We start from the raw sequence: 20335 nt of genomic DNA on the forward strand, positions 1-20335 counted from the left end.
GAGCCTCATGGAGGAAGAGCTGAGCCTGGGCTGCATTAGTAAATCCAGCATTGGAAGGGTACATGGCACTGCAAATTGCTGACAGAGTAAACAGTATAGAGAGATCCTGGGGAGATAACAGAGACTATAAATGCTTTCTACCTTTTGGTTTTTGTGTGAAGCATGTTGCTTTTTTGTCAGGACAGAGAACCTGGTGGTGACTACTACTCATTCAGCCCCATCCTGAAATAAATAGGAGCTGTTGTTCTACAGAGAAAAGATCTTAATGTGGTCACATGCTGGGGCTGGAGGCAGCATCTGAAGAAGGAAAGACAAAGGGGTTAAGGAGGATTCTTGGATGGAGGTGACAGGTGTCTTGGCTGAGAGACTGGAGTACTGTGAGACCTAGGGATAGAAGCAGGGTGTAAGAATGCAGTGGCAGCTGAAATGAGGGCTATTAGGGTAGCACTGTTTTGCCATGGTATTGGCATCCCCTAGCGCAAGAGGGCAAAGGCCTGCCCTTCCTTTGGGAAGGGCTGCAGGGACTACTTTCCCTAGGAAAAGCAGATCACTTTGTTAGTCACAAATTCTGGTAAAATTGGGTTGCAGATTTTAGTCATGTGCGCAAGGCCCTTGGGCAACCCAGTGGATGGTGCAAGAGTCCAAGCAATGAGCTCAGCTCCCTAGTACGCCTGTCAAGCACCAGGGCTTGCTGTTGATGGGTTTTGGCCTCCTGCCTCTGCCTAGAAACCCTTCTGTCCCTGTGCTGCCCAAGGTCCAGGCTTTTCCCTCTGTCTCCCAGCAGGATATGGCTGTTGCCATCATGTTTGGAAAGGGGCGAGCATTTGGGGGATTTGCCCGTGGGATGGCAAGAGGTGAAAGAACAGCTCAGGGCAGCTGTTTTCAGGCTGCACAGCTTGGTCTTGCCATGGGGATTTATAGGAGCCAAAAGAGGAGGGGAAAAAAAGGTTCAGGACACAGTGTGTTTTTTAGAAAAAATAACCAGTCAAACAACAGTCTGCGTAGTTGTACCTGCTCCTGGGGAAGGAAACTCCCAAAAGTGGGGCACTGGGGGCAAGCAGAGGGGAAGCAATTGCACAGTGCTCACCACCCTGCTCACCCATCCCTTCCCCGAAGAGTTTGGTATCTTGTGTTTGGGTTGGTTTGTTGGGGTGGTGTGTTGTTTTCTTTCTGCCTTTCAGACGAGGGCTGCTCAGCCCGATAAGCGCGTGGCGTAAGCACAGGCGAAATGTGCGTGCCCCTGACATGTGGTGGAGCTGCCCCTCCTTGAGGCTCTGTGGCTGCAGATCAGCCCCTGGCAGGGCAGAGTCATCCCCTCATCCCGGGGCCATGGGGGACGCGCCTCCAAAATTGGCACGGCGTTAATCAGGCAGAGCCTGTCTCTCCTGCGTCGGCGCGATATGGTCACCCCGTCGTCCCCACATCCTTATCTCCTGGGAACAGGGGACCTGGGCAGGGAAACAGTGGCCAGGAGAGGAGATGGCCAAAATGCCCGCGGGTGACAGGTGTGATGGCTGGCGGAGCCCAAAAAACATCCCAAAGCGATGGTTGTGCCCCATCCGCTTGCTTGTGAGAAACATCCCAACCTCAGGCACGGGGAAAACCCACAGCTGTACAGCACCGTGCTTGTGTGGGAGCCAGCACCCCAGCTCACATAAGGAGCTTGGCCTTAAAAAGCAGCCCATAAGTCTTTTAAAACAGTGGTAATCAGTCCAGCAGTCAGGGGTGATGCCCCTTTGCCATTTATTTGTATCCTTCACGCCTGCTCTGCCCCTAGCAATGGCCAGGCTGAGTGGCTTCATGCTGGGCTGACCGCACTGCATTGCACACCAGGGACTCAGATATGGAACTCTTATGAGCACAGCTGGAACTGCAGCTAGTTTCCCTGTTTTGCTCTTTAAAAAGCACAGAAGCACTTGGATCTGAGTACCACCAAGACCAAGTCTCACTGCTGGGGATTTTGAGTCTCTCTGAAATGGAAACTGGGTAAAATGAAATGTTATCTCTGGCATTAATTGCCAGAAGTGCCCTGGTGCTCTCAAAGGCCTGCGAACAGCTGTTCTGCCCCTACAAGGCAGGGGCTATTACCCCATGGATCCGTAGCACATCCACAGTGGACACGGTTTGACCATTTAAGACGAAATCTGCAGCTGGAAATGTGTAAATCCCCTTGGGGTCTGGTTGAACTCAGTGCAGGCAGGGAGGAGAAGGTAAACAGGATTACAGAGAGGATTCTTCTGCCAGGCTCTGTCCTCTGGGGTTTGTTGGAGATGTAGGATTTCCTAATCTCTGCAGAATAATGCCAGAAAGGGGAGGCTTGGAGTGGTTCGGTAGCAATTCCTGAGGAGAAAAGTGGGTGCAGGGGGTAACCCACCCCATCCTGGGCATGGTGGCAGGCTCCTGTGGCCAAAAATACAGGCATGAACCCAAGACTGCCATGGTGGCACGTGTGCCTATGGGAATAACTCTTCCTTCTGGAGGAGTCTCCTGTGCTGCCTGCAGTGGGGTGCCAAAAGCTCAGGACCCACTTCCCAGAGGCATCAGGGCTTGCATTGCTTGGCAGCATCTGCCTTCCACCTCCAGGCCTGACATCCTGCCAGGGGCTGGAAAATGGTCTCATCCTCTCAGTCCTGACCAGTTCATGTTAAAGATGCATTGTCAAAACAGTGCAAAGTTCAAGGGGTGCATTCCAGTGTCAGCTGGGGTGCTTGGGGGTTGCTTTGGCCAGGTTGCCCCCCATGTGCAAAGCCAGCAGCAGCCCGATGAGCTGTGACCACCTGTGTTCCTACCCTCCAGTGAGTTGCCTGGGAGCACGGGATCTTCCCCTTAGTTTGACTGACTAAAAGAAGGGATCTAGTCTGTGTGAAAGGGCTAGAACCACCATGCACAGGGGAGAGCATGTTTGTTTGCCAGCAGCGGCACCCGCCGGAGGAGGATGAGCAGCCCCGATCAGCAGCAGGAGCTGCCCAGGTGAGCGAGTGAGATTAGAGCCCTAAGGTGGCCAAAGTTAGGTAAAGCATCTGCCGCCTTTCCCTGCTCCGCCTCGCCTCCCATCGCTGCACTGGATTGATAATCGCTGCCTGGGTTTTAGGGCTGGAGCTCCTCAGGCAGCCCGTGGTGCTGTGCCAACCCCGGGGGCCAATTCCTAAACCTCCTCGTCTCCCCTCAGAGCCTGGCCGGGGGCGAGCCACGCGCGACGGTTACAAACTTGGATGCAAATAAAAACAGATGGTGCCTTATCTGCGCGCCTGGGGTTGCCTACGTGCAGGCAGCCAGCGCCGGCAGTTCATTCCCAGATAGGAAAAATGAGAGGTCCCTCGGCCGGTCAAAGTGTTGCACAGAGGCCAACAGAGCTCCGTGCGCTCCATATGGGATGGAAAGCCATTTATTTATTAAACAAAAGCAAACCCCAAGGGAGGCAGGAGGGTGGGTATTCCTCTCCACAATTAGGAGCAGTTTGCTCCTAATTAAATCAAAAGGTTTGCAGGTGCTGAGAACTTTTCCCACTCCCCAAATGGAATAGAGCATGTGAAGAAACTCCATCAGGGAGGAAGACTCAAGGAGAAGCACTTGGGTCCTTCCATCTGTGGGAAAGCATCAGGGGCCTGAGTGTCTTCTGCCAGGCCAGGTCTTCACATCAAAGATTCCTAGTTCTATTTAAATGTAGTTATGGGACAAGGAGGAATGGCTCTAAACTGAAAGAGGGCAAGTTTAGATTAGATATTAGGAAGAAATTCTTTACTGTGACTGTGATGAGGCACTGAAACAGGTTGCTCAGAGGTGCTGTGGATGCCTGAAAGTGTTTAAGGCCAGGCTTCATGGGGCTCTGAGCAAGCTGGTCTCATGTCCTTCCACCTGGAAGGTGTCCTTGCCCATGGCAGGGAAATTGGAACTGGATGATCTTTAAGGTCTCTTCCAACCCAAACAACCCTATGATTCTATTATTCTGTTTCTATTATTTCAATTTCTACTATTTCTATTATTTCAATTTCTGTATTTATATTTGTATTTATGTATCTATATGGATGTTTTATTGATGCATATATCTGTGTTTCCCTGGCAGGTGGTTTTCATGGCCCTGCACACACAGGGCACTCAGGGGCTATTGAGAGGTGCTCAATGTGTATTTTAATGCTAGACTGAACCACTGGGAGGTCTGGTTCACCTCTGATCTGAGCCCTGCATGGCATGTTGGTGGGCACAGGTGACTGCACCCGCGTGTTTTTAAAAAATAAGGGGAAAACATCATCTGAATCCTACAGGCAAGATGATGATAGTGGCTATATTTAATCTCCCAGGAACAGCCGACTGCTCACCCAGCGGGGAAAGGATGGCTGATTGCCACTATGTCCCTACTCTGTCCCTGCACTCAGTGTTGCGTGTGTCTCCCAAAACAAGGGCACAGCCTGTTATTTGTGACCCCTCACTATCCATGTGCAAGGGCTGAGCTGGTGTTCCTAAAGCACCTGGTGGAGAGCAAAGGGGCAGAAGGGGGAGTAGCGGCACTTGGCCATGGGGCATTGCTGCTGAGCTGACTTGTGCCCAGTGCTCCCCGTTTTCTCCTTGGTGCCGTGCCCAGTGTCTTCTCTAGTGTCCCTTCTTGCTCCCTTAATCTGTTCCAGTGTCTTTCCTCGTCCCCCGATATTTTTCCAGCACGTTTCCTTTTGTTGCCCCTAAATGTCCCTCCCTAACTCTGTGCCCGCCCTAAGTGTCCCCCTGCATCTCTTGAAGTTGCTCTGAATATCCCTGACATGCCTGTCCCTGTCTTACCAGTGTCCCCAATGTCCCCCCCAGTGTCCTTTGTCCCTGCACAATATCCTTCCAAATGCACCTTGTACCTAAGTTGCCCCACTAAAAGTCCTCGCTCTTCACCGTCCCCCACTGATCCCGCCGGCGTCCCTCCTTGTCCCCACCATGTATTCCCCCAAATACTCTTATTTATCCCACGGTGTCCCCCGCACTGTCCCTCCCTGTGGCTCCCGGTGGCTCGGGTCAGGGCGTGGCAGGGGACACGCGGGGACACGGGCGGCGGGTGGCGCGCGCGGGGCAGTCCTCCCCGCGGTCCGCACCGCGGCTTTAAAGGGAGCCGGCGGCGGGCGCGGCCGCAGAGGCACCAGCGGGGGCACGGGCGGCAGAGCGGCACCGGCTCTGCTGCGGCTTCACCCACCCTCCGCTCCCTTGCCAGCCTCACCCCGCCCAGGGGCGGGGGTCCCAGGCCGGGCGGGCCACGCTTCCAGCCGTGAGGGCATAGCGGGGCATCGCGGGACGAAGCACTCGCCATGAGCGACAGCCCGATCCCACTGCCACCGGCTTCGGCCACCAAGCCCAAGCGGGCCCGGTCAGCGCGGCGGCCGGCAGCCCACCCTGCGTACTCGGACATGATCACGGCAGCCATCCGGGCCGACAGGAGCCGCGGCGGCGCGTCCCGGCAGTCCATCCAGAAGTACGTGAAGAGCAACTACAAGGTGGGCCAGAATGCCGACGTCCAGATCAGGCTGGCCATTCGGCGCCTGCTGGCCACTGGAGTCCTCAAGCAGACCAAAGGAGTTGGTGCCTCCGGCTCTTTCCGCCTAGCCAAGGCCAGCAAGGCGAAGAGGTCTCCTTCCAGGAAGAGGAAGAAGGCGGCCAGGAGATCCACTTCGCCCCGGAAGCGGGCTAGATCCAGGAAAGCCAGGTCCCCGGCCAAGAAGCCCAAATCTGCCGCCAGGAAGGCCAGGAAGAAGTCAAGGAGCCCAAAGAAAGCCAAGAAGCCAAAGACTGTTAAGGCCAAGTCCCTGAAGGCATCCAAACCCAAGAAGGCAAGGCGGTCGAAGTCCAGAGCCAAGTCCGGTGCCCGGAAGTCGCCCAAGAAGAAGTGAGAAGTCTAGAGGCGTTTCGGTACTCTACCCATTGGTTCTGTAAATAGCTGTTGCCTTTGTTTTTACTCCTTTCTACTGCATTTTATAAAGAATTGCTCTATTCGTGAATTGAAATAGCTGAAACAAGGCAGTTGATGAATGAAAAAAAAAACCAATTTAAAAGTGTTACTGGTCTGGGTTTTTATTCTGAAGTCTCAGAAATTTCTTGTGTGTGTGTCTGTTGGTTTTATTAACGCTGGACTGCTTGTTGTGCATTGGGAGTGATGGTGACTCTGTGTGCCTGTTGGGGTCATGCAGGATTTCAATTCCTGGTCCTTCCCCATCTCCTGGGGGGGGTTACGTGTTTGCTGGGGCCAGGCAAACACATTGGTGGGGAAACCAGAACAAATGTCTGTGAAAGCCCTGGCCTTCCCTGGAGGAGGAAAAGGGGTCCCTGTTCCCTCATCCAGTGCTGCAGATCCCCACCATGGGGACGACGTGAGGAATGTCGGGCTGCTGGGTGTGAGGCTGAGCTGGCACTGGAGATAAGCTGGGCTGCCTGCCTGCTGTGGAGCTGCTTCAGCACAGCTGGGTGGTGGCAGGGACTTTTGGGGCAGGGATAGGACAGAGGAGGTGGAGCGGGGCTAGAGTGTCCAGACTGGCTTTCAAGGAGTTGAAGGTGTCCATGAAGTGGGATCCGGCGCAGCTCCGGCGGCGGCTGGAGAGCGAGCTGGAGGATATCCGCGGAGCCGGCACCTGGAAGAGCGAGCGCGTCATCGCCTCCCGGCAGGGTCCCCACCTCCGCTTGGCGGGCGGCGGCGCCGGTGCGTGCGGCGGGGAGGAGAGCTCTCGGTCCCTTCCCTCGGTGCCATGCCCCCGCTTCTCTCTCTCTGTTCCCGCAGGGATCATCAACTTCTGCGCCAATAACTACCTGGGGCTCTCCAGCCACCCCGAGGTGATCCGTGCCGCTGTGGAGGCCCTGGAGAAGTTCGGTGCTGGGCTCAGCTCCGTGCGCTTTATCTGCGGTACCCAGGTACTGGGCAGCATCCCTTCCCCGGGTCTTTCGCAGGGTGTCCACGTAGACTCCCCTCTCGGCACTCCCACTCGGCATGCGTGCACAGTGCTAACTTACACGTAGCCCGGTGAGAAAAGGAGCCTGCCAAATCCCCACTAGCCAAGCATCTGGAAATAGGCCAATTTAAACCATTACAACACCTGAGAGCAAAGAAATTGAACACCCCTCTGAATTCAGAAAATAAATGTCTTTTTCTCTCTCTTTCTGGTCAAAATTACAGTGAACCTGACTTGAAGTGGCTCCATCAGCCCAGCCCAGTTTATCCCTGCTGGAGCCTTTTTTGAGTCCTGCCTGGTTAAGTGCAAAGAACAAGTAGAGCTTCTCCCTTGTGCAGGGGGAGCTTGGAGTCTCCCTGCTGAGTTTTGGCATCCAAACCCATAATCATACTTTAGGGCTGTATTTGCTGAACACAAGAAACTTCTCCCACGCACACACACCTTTTCTGGATAAAACCTGGCTGTCTCCTTCCCTTTCAAGTCAGCATTTAACATCACTGGGCAAGCAAGAACTTGTGCTGCCCCACTGTTGACTCCTGCTCCTCTCTTCTCTTCAGAGCATACACAAGGACCTGGAGGAGAAGATCGCACGCTTCCACCAGCGGGAAGATGCCATTCTCTATGCCAGCTGCTTTGATGCCAATGCTGGTATCTTTGAGGTTCATGAGGCTTCCCTTGTGTTGTGCGTGGTGGAGGGAGGTGACAGCAATGTGGCTGCCATGCCTTCCAGAGGCTGCTGTGAGCTCTAGGCACCAGAAAAGATGGCAGTGGCTGGTGGTGAAGGACCCTGACTTGGGGCCCTTGCGCCAGGGAAGCCATGCAGAGGCATATAATCACCCTCGCCTCTGCTGTCTGCAGCCAGCTCCAGCTCTTGGGGAGGGCTCCCATTTCTGCACCTTAAAGTATAGGTAAGGGACGGGGGTGATCTCACAGGTTAGGAAAGGGAGAGGGAGATTTTGAGCTGAGAAGCCACAAGCAAGAGCCTGGCATAAAGAAATCAGGGGATAAGGTGACTAGGAAGGAATTATAAAGTTTAGCAGTGCCAGGAGAGACGTGGCAGCTGGAATCAATCACAGCCGTGTTTTCTGTACTGAGGGAAGCTGGGAGATCTCGGTGAGGTGGCATCCAGAGCAAAGGATGTTCCTTTCTGTTTGGCATGGCCAGGCCCTGCTGACCCCAGAGGATGCAGTGCTGTCAGATGAGCTGAACCATGCTTCCATCATCGATGGGATCCGCCTGTGCAAGGCCAACAAGTACCGCTACAAGCACATGGACATGCAGGACCTGGAGGCCAAGCTGAAGGAAGCGCAGGTACGGAGTTCTGCTCCCACCCCAAGGCCGGGGTGCTTGCTTAGCTGGGCTGCCTGTGCAGTAACCAGTTCTGGAGGGTGAGCTCTGCCCTTTCCCATGCAACAGGCATTGTTTTTGCCAATAGGCATGGATAGGCAAGGTGGCAAAGAGCTGGCTGTGATGCCAATCCTCCCCGTCTCAGGTACATCCTCTCCGTACAGGGGTTTGAGTGTGTCCCTTTGCCAGCCCCTCTGCTCAGGGTGACATCTTCACTCTTTTTTTCCCTCCAACAGAAGCATCGACTGCGGCTGGTGGCCACTGACGGTGCCTTCTCCATGGACGGTGACATCGCGCCCCTGAGGGAAATCTGCCAGCTGGCCCAGAAGTACGATGCCCTGGTCTTCATTGATGAATGCCACGCCACAGGATTCCTGGGACCCAACGGGCGGTAAGTGGCTGCCTCAGCCCTGTTTCTTCCTCCTACCCTGACTAATTCTGAAGCAAGGACAAAGGTGCTGATGGCCGACGTGTTTTTGTGTGGGCACTCCTTGAAGGCTTTGCACCTCACCTTTGGATTGAAAGGAGATACTTCAGCAGTGATCCATCCCCAAGTGACAGCTGCTTCTCAGTGTGTAACAAATGATGTGGCCATCTCATCTGGGCACCATCTCTCCTGGAAGGTGCTTTGTTTGGACTATTAAACTTCTGTGAGGGAAGTTTGAGCATTTTCCCATCTCTAAGAGATGAAGAATACATGCTCTTACTTGGTGAAGTCTCAGCTTAGGATTTCTGCAGGAGAGGAAGGTCAACACTTGGGTTGAACTATCTCAAGGGGCTCTTTCTCCTTGCCTAGAAGGAGGGATGCCAGAGACCTGGCTGACAGTGCTTTGTTTTCCTTGAGGTATCTTGGCAGCTTCCCTGGTGCATGCTGGCAGAGGTGATAATGTGATGTTCCTTTTCCTACAGGGGTACTGATGAGCTCCTGGGAGTGATGGACAAAGTCACCATCATCAATTCTACCCTAGGAAAAGCTCTTGGAGGAGCTGCAGGTGAAGGCATCTTCCTGTCCAGCATCCTGCATGCTCTGAAGAGCTCTACAGCATCAGTCTTACTTTTCCTTCCTGTGCCTAATGACAGAGTAACAAATGCATGTTATCCCTTTCCACTGGTGGCATAAGGCTTGGTTTGTGATGTTGCTGCAGGATTAAGGGAGATCCTGCCCTGTGCCCCTTACACTGTCATCTTTTGCATGCTTTGCCTTTGGGGTCAAGGTGGAAGCTTTTGGTCAAAAGCATCAGCTGTGATTTTTAGAGCTGCTAAATTCCTGCTATAGGTGCCAGGTTGGCAGTATCAAGAAGCCTCACTCTAAACAGGTCACCCTGGGGTGCCTTGTCCAATTCTCTCTCCTCTGTCTGCAGGCGGGTACACCACAGGTCCCAAACCCCTCATCGATTTGCTCCGCCAGCGTTCCCGCCCGTACCTCTTCTCCAACAGCCTGCCCCCTGCCGTGGTGGGCTGTGCATCCAAGGCCCTGGACCTGCTTATGGAGAGCAATGCCATTGCACAGTCCATGGCTGCCAAAACCCAACGGTGAGGGGGCCATATTGGGGTGGGAGCAGGGGCAGCTTTGTTAGGAGTGAGTCGTCTGTGATTCATTCACCCCTCCTTTCCCAGTGATAACTGTGAGGACAGTTGGCAAATCAGGAATCAGGGGAAGCTGCAGGATGTGCCTGTCTGTGTCAGGTAGATGTGTCACATCTGGATCTCTGTGAGTTGGGGCACACTGTCCACTCAAGGATCTGCAGTCCCATTATGCTGAGCAGGACACAGCAGGAGGTCACTCCAAGAGGAGAGATCTCTTTCCTGCACAGAAGATGAACAGCAGAGCAAACCGTACCCAGTTCTCAGTGGGCAGGGCTTCCAGGGGAAAGAAAGGTAGTGGTCTCCAAGGATAGGGTTGTTGAGGTTTTTACTCATCCTGCTGTTCCCTTCACCAGGTTCAGAAGTAAGATGACGGCAGCTGGCTTCACCATCTCGGGGAAAGACCACCCCATCTGTCCAGTCATGCTGGGGGACGCTCGGCTGGCATCAGTGATGGCAGAGGACATGCTCAACAGAGGTGATCTGGGGAGGGAGCTCAGTATGCAGACACATTCCCTGAGGGAAGGGACAGTTGGTGGTGGTGCCACCACAAGCCCTCCTTCAAAGGATGTTCCTGCATGAAATCCAGTACTCCTCCACCCTCCTGCTGCAAATGTCCTCATGGTCTCCCCCAGATATTGCTGGCTGCACTTTCTTGTTAGGGAGGGGATTTACATTAAGGTTCTTGTCCTGCTCTGCTGGACTCCATCCCCATTGCTGGCCCTTAACCTCATTTCCATGCTTGGGAGCAGATGGCACTTGAAAACCCGGAAGGCTGGAAGTGGTTATTGGGAGGGAAGCCTTTCTGTCACCCAGTACATCTCAGCCTGCCTCCATCCCAGCCAGCTCTGACTCTGCCTTTCCTCTCCAGGCATTTACGTCATTGGCTTCAGCTACCCCGTGGTCCCCAAGGGGAAGGCGCGCATTCGGGTGCAGATCTCAGCTGTGCACAGCGACGAGGACATCGACCGCTGCGTGGAAGCCTTCACCGAGGTGGGACGGAAGCATGGAGCGCTGCCTTGAAGGGCCAGAAAACACCTCTTCAGCACCATCCCTGTCCACAACCAAGTGCCTCTGATGGGGAGAAAGCAGCAGGCTGCCAAAAGCAGGACCGTTCCTCAAGGCATCACAGCCTGCGTCACATGAGTCAGGCTGCTGGCTGTTGCAGCGTGCTGGCAGTAGCACTGGCAACCAGCACTTAAAAGTGTCATTAAAGGTGTCCTGCGGTGCAGCGGATATTTGTCTGCCTCCTATTTCCTCATCCAGGAGCTGCACCCCATCCCCATCATCTCATGCTGTGACCAGACACTCTGCTATGCCTTCCCTGAAGCCTCAGTCCAGATGCTGAAGCGCTGCAGTTCCTGTTGTCTCCTGCTGATGGAAATAACAGCGTTGCTGATGTTGCCTGCTTCTTCTCTGCTATCCTGTGGGTCCAGCAGCATCACCCTGGCAGATCTGACTGCTGCAGTTCCCCACTGAGGCAGGGGTGTTTCCCAAGCCCTTTGCAACCTGTGCCACTGGCAGCTGGTTAGGGAAAGAGGACATGGGCCCACCAAAGCTCTGGTGCTCCTTTGTCTCTTTCTCACTCTCAGCTGTTAGACGCGAGTTTTGCTTGGTCCCCACTTACAAGGCTTTGCCCGTTGCTTCAGTGCTTCAGTGCTCCCAAACCTGCCCTGGGAAAGACATCTTGCCCCAGAGAGGCCATCAGGCAGTGAGCAAGCTGAGGTGGCAGAGGCCAGCAGCATGGTGAGAGAATCTGCATCTGACTGAGGCCAAGGCCAGGGGCAGAGCAGGTGACAGAAATCTTTAATTTTCTTCCATATGGCAGGAATCTCTGGATTTGTTCCTCCAAGCTGTGCTGTAGTATTTCAGCGTTCAAAAAGGCACAAGTGGGGCCTGGGCATCTCTTAGGATTGCTTTGTTTGCATCAGTTTTGTTCCAGATCAGAAATTGTGCATCCTGCCAGCTGCCTATGTGCTGTATGAGTGCAGCCAGGGACAGATTCCAGCTGAAGTGGAGTGTGCTGTGCCTGAGTGCTGGAGCACTGGGTCATATCAGCAAAGACCTGCTCTGAAGTCCTTATGTGTCACTAGGCTGTCAGGGAGCAAACTACAGGGCAATAATGTCTGACCTGAACCAGAGCAACTGCAGAAGAATACAGGTGTTAATCCAGAATTGTAGGGCTTTACAAGGATGCAAAGGACAGGGGAGAAATGTGTCCTGTAGGTTCAATAGCACTGCAGCCAAACCCTTTTAGAACAGCTGGTAGTGTAACTGTGTGCTGATTTTGTTTAATTTTCCATTCTCACAGGCCACAAGCTCAGCCTGCTGATAAACTATGGTATGGAGTTCCCTTCCTGTGGCACCAGGCCCTCGCAGTGCTGCAAACCCTTTTGAACAGGCAGTATTTTGGCATGGGGAAGGCAGGGAGATTGCTCTCAGGCTCCTTGTGCAACCTAGAAGAGACGAAAGTTCAGCCAGATGGGCTCAGGGAGGTTTGAGGTCCTAAACTGAATCACTGCTGGTTTGAGCCCAGTGCATGTGCACCCCTTGCTCCCCCTACCTGCACACTTCCATTGTATACCTGTACCACCCTCCCTCACATTCCTCTCCTGCTGGTCCCCAGCCCTGTCTCCCTCTCTGCAGGCATCCCTGCTGATGCCTCCGCTCCACTCAGGGCAGACAACCCAAGCAGTTTAACCCTGCTCCGGCTTTCGAGTCCTCCTCATTGGCAGAGCAGCCCCACAGATGTCTTTCTGCTCAGCTGCAGGCCAGAGCAGCAAGAGCAGCCTCTGTCTTGTGATGCTCACAGTTGTTTTTGCATGCACGTGTGGGCTCGTTCTGCTCCTCTTCTCACCAGACGCACTGACCTCCCTCTCACCTCCATATCTCTCGGGTGCCTCAGCAGCCAACTCCCTGCACTCTGCCTGCTTCAAGGCCAAGCTCAGCAGCAGGCTGTGGAGCTGTCTGGGGAACAGACTGTGTGGTGCTGGAATCCCAGGAAGGCAGGAGGGTCAGATGACGGCACACTGGTAATGAATAATGCCGTACTCATTGACTTGGAGGCATCATGTTAATATTGAATTGAGGCACATCCTCCTGCTCTTTATTGCAAGGCCTTCCAGTCTCTGTCTGATCTACAGCGCTAGGCAGCTTTTAGCCCAGAAAGCAGAGGATTGTTTTGCTGAGTGAAATATAGAAGCAGGTGCCACTTTTTGAGGATGCAGTTCCCACCCCAGGCTCCCTGACCTACCCCATACCCTGTATGCTGCTCAGGCAGTCCCGAGTCTGGAGCTGTCACCCTCTGCAGTGTGGGATAGGTGGGGGGATCCTATCCCATCCCATTTTCATGCACACCTAGCCCCAGAAATGCTTCCAGCCCTGGGTCATGGCCCACCTCCCACTTCTACTCTAATTAGGCTGCTTTCCTGCAGTCCCAAAATACCCCACTGCCCACTGATTCACTGCAGCCCTCTCCACATTGCTGTTTCCACCCCGAGCAGTGACCCACCCCTACCTTTTGCTGGAATTCCCTTGCCCTGGCTCCCTGCCTGCAGCCCAACCATGCAGGCAGGGATGCTCCAGCTTGAACTGAGCTGTCTGGGGCTGGTGCAGGTGCGTCTGAACCTGCCATTCAGTGCCATAATTTCTCCATCCCTCATCCTTTGCTGGAGATAAATGCTGTACAAGGGCCTCTGCTGGTGCTAGTGCCTCACGGCACTGGTGGATGAGGGGCAAAGCAGCCACACCCCCCACCCAGGGGTTTTGGCGAGATACAGCAAGGACCGCAGCCATCCCCACTTCCTTCCTGGAAGTTTATTTCTGTTTGGGAGGGTTTCCCCCAGCTCCGAGGGTGGGTCCAGGCAGATGTTTGCCTTTTCAGGCCTTTTGGCCGCAAGAACAGGCGCCGGGGGGTACCCGCGAGCCCCCTCAGCGGCAGGAGCACTTGCAGGCGGCCACGACGGGGTAGGGGATGTGCCGCCAGGTGCAGCTCGGGGGGCCGGGCTGCTGCGGGCCCCAGCAGTGCCAGGCCAGCAGCTTGATGCGGGTGAGCTGTGCGGGCCGGCAGGCCATGCCGGGGGGCCAGGAGCAGCCGGGGGGGCCGCTCTCGCACGTGGTGTGGCGCACCCAGCGGGGCCAGAAGACGGGCCCCAGGTCGACCCAGGCGGAGGTGAGGCGGCAGGCGGCCCGTTCCACCAGCCACTGCCGCAGGCGGCGGGCCACAGCCCCCGCCAGCTCGGGAGGCAGCTCCGGGGCGGGGGGCAGCAGGGCGGGCAGCTCCAGCCCCTCCGCCTCTCGCCACAGCTTGCGGCGATATCGGCCGGCACCCTCGGCCAGGTCCCTGCTCACGGACTCCAGGTTCTCCTCGAGGATGCTCCCGTTGCGGCCGCGGGGCTCCTCGGTCGCCATCCAGAAGGGGTCGAAGGCCGGGCCCAGGAGCCGGCGCAGCCGCCCGGGGCGCAGGTGCCGGGGCCTGGGGGCGTAGCGGTAGTCCTCGGGGGACAGCGACAGGCTGTAGGGCCGCGCCGGCGCCCGGGGCTGGCCGCGCAGCAGGTGGGCCGCGGGGTCGGCGGTGCTGGACGGCGGCGGCAGCGGCTCCTCCGGAGGCGGCGGTGGGCCCGGGGTGCCCGGTGGTGGGAGCAGGCAGAGGAGGAGGAGGAGGCAGCTGCGGTGTGGTCCCTCCATGGCGAGCAGCGCTGTGACAGGCTGTGCCCGGCTGCGGGCTTGCACTCTGCCGCATCCCCTGGGTTATCACCGCGTCCCGAGACATGGCCTTCCCCTTTTCCCTGCTTACAGCGGCTGATAGGGAGCTGGCGGGGACACCTCGCTCCTTCCCACCAGAGAGGCAGGTGGGGGGGAGAAGCCACATGGTCCCTCCTGACATCGAGCCATAATTTATTTATCGGGGATAATTTGGGCTGCTGTGGAGGGGAAGGGGCCAGCGCCTCCTTCTCCACATCCTGCACCGTCATTGGAAGGGGTACCCACAACCTTCCCAGTGAAGGGAAGCTGGTGGCCTTTGAGTCTTGCTGAGAAAGAATTACCAAGCTGCACTCAGTGCAGCTGGAAGTCCTCAGGGCACAGGTCCTGTCACCAGGATGGGCATGGCGGTAGGGCTGTGTGTCACTGTCATCTCCTGGCACATCATCCAACCCCTGTGTGTTGGCAGCTGTGATGGAGCTGGACCTCTGGAGGTGGCCGTTGTGGAGGTTTTGTCCTCCCTCCCATACTGTAGTACTCGTGGAGTGGAGACCTGGACTGGATGGAATCCAAAACCAGCTTTCTCCTCCTTCCCTGGGTCAGACATTGTGGGAGAGGCTAAATCTGCTCAGTGCTACTAACAATTAATTAATAACATCTAGTAGCAGCAATTAATTGCTCATCCTGCAGAGGGTTAAGACCCTATATTTGAGGGACAGGGCAGAGATGAGCCTCACAGTTGTGGGATATTTACGTTCCCTGGAGGCGTTGGAAAACACATCCTGAACACTCAGCATTGAGAAGTGGCTGCTGAGGTCCAAGGGACCCTTTCCTCCTCCCTTTTCCATCAGAGAGTAGTGAGCTTTCTCTATGCCCTTCTCAGCAGGAGGAGCAGGGAGCAGCTGAGCCTGCAGGAAAGCTGGGCAGAGAGGAGTTAACTTCAAACCCAACCTCAGGGAGAGGGGAAAAAAAAACCAACAGAGAACTATGGATCAGCAGCAAGAGCAGAGGGAGGGAAAAGGGGGAGTCAGAGAGAGAGGAGAGGAGCTTCAGAAGAAGAGGGAGCAGAGCTGGTGGAGGGCAGGGGGAGGCAGCGGAGCACCAGGCAGGAGTGATGGGATGACCGAGCTGCCCAGATAAACTCTTCTGTGGTCTGCATCCTCCTGCTACCACTGCGTGGGCTGGACTGGAGGTCTCCCCCTAAGCAAGTCGCAAAGCTGAAGGCCCTTCCTCAGAAAGGTGAGTGCCAGCTTCCAAAGCTGAAAGGTGGCCTCAGGCTCCCTGAGCAGAGACACCCTGGTGCATTTTGCATGCCCAGAAGGAGACTGGGCTCCTCCGCTTCAGTGAGGAGATCCCGTGGGGCCAGATGGATAAGCTGGAGGGTAGCTATCAGTAGGACAGTGGGGACCAAAGACAGAGAGGCAGGGACAGTCTCTTGGTGTGGTACACAAAGAAGCTGGGAAGCAGAAGTGGTGTGAGCTGAGGGATGGGGGAGCATGGAGTGAAGGAGCTTGCATGACCCAAAACGAGTTAATTGCTTGTCAACAGTAGCTAGATAACAGTGTCTTTCCTTCTCTGTTTTTGCTCAGAGAAGGACAATTTGTTCTAATGACAGCATAACAAGGAGAAGGCTTATTCAGAGATAGGCTGTTCGTGTTCCCTGTCTGAGCACAGCGTTACTCAGGGCTGCAGGAAGTTTTGCAGCAAATCACAATACCTTAAGCCGTGATAATAACGGGCTTCTTCACAGTGATCATCATGTTGTATTTCAGGTGGCTCCAGGGTCTCCTCCCCATCCTCACCTACCTGCCACCATCCAGCCCTGGATCACCTCTCAGCATCAGGAAAAGGTGTGTTTAGCTGCCTGTCCTCTGTGGAGCATAACTACTGCATGGGGAGCAAGGAGCAGCCAGCTCCAGGGTGGAGGGGGTCCCAGCTTAAGGAGTTCCCTTGGGGTGGGAATGTGTTGGGGTGCTGCTGCTGTGGGGTGTGATGCAGGTATCAGGTCCCTGCTGTGAGAGGTGGCACAGCCCTGGGCTGAGTGTGCTGGCACCACTTACAGCCCATGGGAGCCTCCTACCCCATGGCCCTGTGGCCAGACCCTGTTGAACGCTAGCCAGGGTTTAGACTTGCCAAAGCAAGCAATCCCTAGGGGTTTAGCAGATTTGGGAATGTAGGAGGAAGGTGGATGAGGCCAGGTGGCAGGGCAGGAGGGATCCTTCGGGGTGCTGGGAGCACAGGAGATGTTCTGATGGCAATGTGAATCTGGGCAGGAGAAGGAGGCCTCAGCTCAGCTCAAGTCAGGCAGATGTGGGCTGACTGACCACAACAGCATTCTTGCCAGTGATGTCACAAGTGTCTTGGTGGCATCATTTAACCAGCTGGTTGGGATTGGCATCTCTGGGAGAAATGTGAGTGTCAAAGGCTGGGGTCAGGCACCTCGGGGCCTATTATCCCTTTCTCCCAATGCAGATCCCTGCAGTCTGACAGGAAGATGCCAGGGGGATTGAACATCTCTTCTGACAGCCCGGAGCTACGAGCAGCAGGGATTATTGTGCCCATCATCTTCTCCCTCATCTTCCTTGTGGGTACTGTGGGAAATGGGCTGGTGCTGGCTGTGCTGCTGTGGAATGGCCAAGTCAAGTACTCCACCACCAACCTCTTCATCCTCAACCTGGCTGTGGCAGACCTGTGCTTCATCATCTGCTGCGTCCCTTTCCAGGCCACCATTTACACCCTGGATGGATGGCTCTTTGGGGCCTTTGCCTGCAAGGCTGTGCATTTCCTGATCTACCTCACCATGTATGCCAGCAGCTTTACCCTGGCTGCTGTCTCTGTTGACAGGTAAGTGCCCCCTTCCCTTTGAGTTCTGCGGCTTAGGGACACTGTGTTTGCCATTCTTGAGCTAAGGGTGGGAGAAAGGCCACTACTTGCCCTGTTGTGTGTCCTGTAAGAAGCAGGTCGGGTCTCCCCAGAGGTAGGGCCAGCAGAACCAGTCTCCCCAGCTCCCCATGCCCCCCCCTCTACCAAGCCAAGCTCTCAGCCTAATTACCCAGTGCTCACTTGGGAAAGAGGGGAATCCACCATGCATAAGCAAGAACAGCAAAACCTCCAGGGCAGCAACACAACTGAGAAGGAACAGGAGAGTCCTGCTCCTATCCTTCTCTTACCCGCTTCACTGCTTGCCCTTCCTGAGCTAGCACAGCCGAGTGGATGATAGAGATCCCAGGCACACTGTTGGAATGACCCTGATATTTTTGTGAATTCACTGTAACCCTCACTCCCGAAAGATTTGGGAGGGAAGAGATGGGTGGCTGCATGGGAGGGGGTACACAGATGACAGCTCCACAGGGCAGGAGGAATACCTACCTCATCTCACCCATGTTGCATTTTGTCTCTCCTTCTCCTTCCCCTCCTTGCCAGGTACTTGGCCATTCGCTATCCACTGAAGTCCCGGGATCTCCGCACATCCCGAAATGCAGGAGTGGCCATTGTGGTAATCTGGTCACTGTCGATGCTCTTCGCAGGGCCTTACCTCAGTTACTACCAGATAATCCATTACCATGGTGTGCCCCTCTGTGTCCCCATCTGGGAGGACCAGCGCCGAAAGGTTCTGGACATCCTCACATTTGTATTTGGATACCTGCTGCCCGTGACCGTGGTGAGCCTGGCATACTCTAGGACCATCAAGTTCTTGTGGACTTCTGTAGACCCCATAGAAAGAATCTCAGAGTCTCGGAAAGCCAAGCGTAAGGTCACCAAGATGATTGTCACAGTGGCCATCCTGTTCTGCCTCTGCTGGCTGCCCCACCACCTGGTCATCCTCTGCTTCTGGTTTGGCCACTTTCCCTTCAACCGGGCCACTTACGCTTTCCGCCTGGCTTCCCACTGCCTTTCCTACACCAACTCCTGCCTCAATCCCATTGTCTACGCCCTCATCTCCAAGCATTTCCGCAAGCGTTTCAAGCAGGCCTTCACCTGCCTCTTCTTCCAGAACAAGATCAGGAAAAAGAAGAAGAAGAAGAAGAGAGTTGGAAGGAAAGTCCATATGGTCAATATGGAAAGAGGTTTTGCCAACAGGACAGGAGATTTCTATGGAGGCAACACTGAGGTGACCCAAGCCCCAGAAGAGAACACCAGGAAGAGGGACCATGAAGGTGCCAGTCGTACCGGAGCATGGACTCAGCAGGTACAAGATGCCGTGGTATCTGTTCAGAAGGAGCTACTGGAGGAGGAAATTTTGGCAACAGCTGGCCATTCCCTAGGTGTGACCCCTCTAAGAGGAACTGTTGGACAAGATCAAGAAGAAGCCCTAGAAAAGGGCTAGAGAGGCAAAAAAGAAGGCTCTATTTGCATCACATTTTCTGACCGCATCACAGTGGTTTTGCTTTCCTCCAGGATCATCATGCCCATGCCTTATCCCCACTGAGATGGTTTTATGTTGGCAGTGAGAGATGAGCTCACTCATTCAGACCACTAAACTGAGTTCAAGACCCCCGGTACTCCTCTAACACCTCCTCTGTGATCCTGCAGTCATGTCTGAGACCTGCCATCATCCCAGCTCAATATTCACAGTAAACTTTAAGTGACTGCAACAGCCGTCCTCTTCTTTAATTGTGTATGGCGTTTTATTAGTGCTGTGTGGATCCTGAATATGTAACCCTTAATGTGAGGCATGTCTGTACCTGTAATTTCTTAAGAGAAGGTGTAAATTGGGAAGCTTAGGAAAAAGTGTTTAGGGAAAGCTGTGACATTGTGGGACACCCAGACTTCCACACTGAAGGGGAAACAATGACAGGTTGTCATGGCACTTGTAAGTGTCCTGAGCCCTGCATGGGCTACAAAATCCTCTGGTGTCATCACTTGTCCCCATGCATGGTGCTGGAAGTTGTGTCAAAAGTAAAGGAGTTTTGGCCCCAGCCAGTGCTGTTGGCATTGGGGCTGGGTGACATCAGGCAGCTTGCAGAGCTGTGATGTGCATGAGCAGAGCCATGATCTCCCCCTTATTTCTCTTATTTTTCTGTTCCCTACTTCTGTTTGCGTAAATCTTTCCTTTTTGCTTTGTCCTGCCCACTCTTAATTCCCAGCTGACATGGTATTTCTAACGCTCACTGAAGCTGTTGTTCACCTTGCTGGAGCTCGGCTCCAAGGACATCCCTTTTTCTGTGCAGAGGCTAACTGAAGAGGAAGGCCAACAGTGCTGGGAATTAGTTTTCTTTTTCCATTCAGGTGCTTGATGTTGCTTTCTGCACTTTGGGCCTCCCTTGCCTCTCTCCCTGTTTCTGATTTTTCCACGTCTCTCCTTTTGTGGTGGCTGCCACTCCTCTACAGTGGATCTCTTTCAGAAACGTGTCCAGTGTGCCTTCCTGGGAACAATGAGTTCTGCAGTCACCCTCTGCACATTATGCCATGGCTGGTGGCCAGCTCACATGGTCTCATCATTTCTTCAGGTGAAGACTCACTCCACAGCCCAAAGTGTTGCAGGGAGAAGGGAACAGCAGTCAGAAGCAATGGCGTGGCACAGCTGGATACTGCCTGTTCTTGCCTAGGAGCAGCCGGGATGTTGCTCACCCCTGATCCTGTTCTTCCTGGTCCCAGATTGCAAATGGAGCAGATCAGACCAGGACTGACTGCTGCACATTGAGGTGAAGCCTAAATGAAACAGGACAGAGAGGACAGGGAAGATCTTGGGGAGAAGGTGCGTTTAGCACGACAAGTGGCTGCAAGCCCTGGACCCCTTCACTACGTTCTGCCTGGTGCTAAGGCCCAGTTTTGGGGAGCACATGAGTAGGAAG

The 20335-nt window shown here is 54.7% G+C and overlaps 4 protein-coding genes across 5 annotated transcripts; 3 read left to right on the top strand and 1 right to left on the bottom strand.

Annotated features, from left to right (window-relative positions):
- Positions 1-5096: 5096 nt before the first annotated feature.
- Positions 5097-6023, top strand: LOC121361129 (histone H5). The gene has a single exon (XM_041481529.1). It carries the CDS (start codon positions 5280-5282, stop codon positions 5856-5858), a length of 579 nt encoding a protein of 192 aa, XP_041337463.1. The 5' UTR covers positions 5097-5279; the 3' UTR covers positions 5859-6023.
- Positions 6024-6522: 499 nt separating this feature from the next.
- Positions 6523-11075, top strand: GCAT (glycine C-acetyltransferase). Its single transcript, XM_041481744.1, has 9 exons — positions 6523-6661; positions 6740-6870; positions 7466-7567; positions 8073-8219; positions 8492-8646; positions 9165-9247; positions 9617-9788; positions 10196-10317; positions 10711-11075. The coding sequence occupies exons 1-9, from the start codon at positions 6523-6525 to the stop codon at positions 10860-10862; spliced, it is 1203 nt and encodes a 400-aa protein (XP_041337678.1). The 3' UTR covers positions 10863-11075.
- Positions 11076-11196: 121 nt separating this feature from the next.
- LOC121361126 (noggin-like) lies at positions 11197-14531 on the bottom strand. The gene has a single exon (XM_041481525.1). It carries the CDS (start codon positions 14523-14525, stop codon positions 13770-13772), a length of 756 nt encoding a protein of 251 aa, XP_041337459.1. The 5' UTR covers positions 14526-14531; the 3' UTR covers positions 11197-13769.
- Positions 14532-15643: 1112 nt separating this feature from the next.
- GALR3 (galanin receptor 3) lies at positions 15644-19491 on the top strand. 2 transcript variants are annotated; one of them, XM_041481516.1, is made up of 4 exons: positions 15644-15779; positions 16313-16390; positions 16976-17384; positions 17964-19491. In XM_041481516.1, the coding sequence occupies exons 3-4, from the start codon at positions 17035-17037 to the stop codon at positions 18865-18867; spliced, it is 1254 nt and encodes a 417-aa protein (XP_041337450.1). In that variant the 5' UTR covers positions 15644-15779; positions 16313-16390; positions 16976-17034; the 3' UTR covers positions 18868-19491. The 2 variants fall into 2 exon arrangements, with proteins under 2 accessions (XP_041337450.1, XP_041337449.1); XM_041481515.1 differs by having other exon boundaries at positions 17013-17384.
- The last annotated feature ends 844 nt before the right edge of the window (positions 19492-20335 follow it).

The sequence above is a fragment of the Pyrgilauda ruficollis genome, unplaced genomic scaffold (genome assembly GCF_017590135.1).
Source record: "Pyrgilauda ruficollis isolate IOZ18807 unplaced genomic scaffold, ASM1759013v1 scaffold56, whole genome shotgun sequence".
NCBI lineage: Eukaryota > Metazoa > Chordata > Aves > Passeriformes > Passeridae > Pyrgilauda > Pyrgilauda ruficollis.

Coding starts and splice junctions, on each gene's coding strand:
- LOC121361129 (XM_041481529.1), top strand. CDS start 5,280: ATGAGCGACAGCCCGATCCCACTGCCACCGGCTTCGGCCACCAAGCCC.
- GCAT (XM_041481744.1), top strand. CDS start 6,523: ATGAAGTGGGATCCGGCGCAGCTCCGGCGGCGGCTGGAGAGCGAGCTG. Junction 7,568..8,072: donor CCAATGCTGGTATCTTTGAG/GTTCATGAGGCT, acceptor TGGCATGGCCAG/GCCCTGCTGACCCCAGAGGA. Junction 10,318..10,710: donor AGAGGACATGCTCAACAGAG/GTGATCTGGGGA, acceptor TTTCCTCTCCAG/GCATTTACGTCATTGGCTTC.
- LOC121361126 (XM_041481525.1), bottom strand. CDS start 14,525: ATGGAGGGACCACACCGCAGCTGCCTCCTCCTCCTCCTCTGCCTGCTC.
- GALR3 (XM_041481516.1), top strand. CDS start 17,035: ATGCCAGGGGGATTGAACATCTCTTCTGACAGCCCGGAGCTACGAGCA. Junction 17,385..17,963: donor GCTGCTGTCTCTGTTGACAG/GTAAGTGCCCCC, acceptor CCTCCTTGCCAG/GTACTTGGCCATTCGCTATC.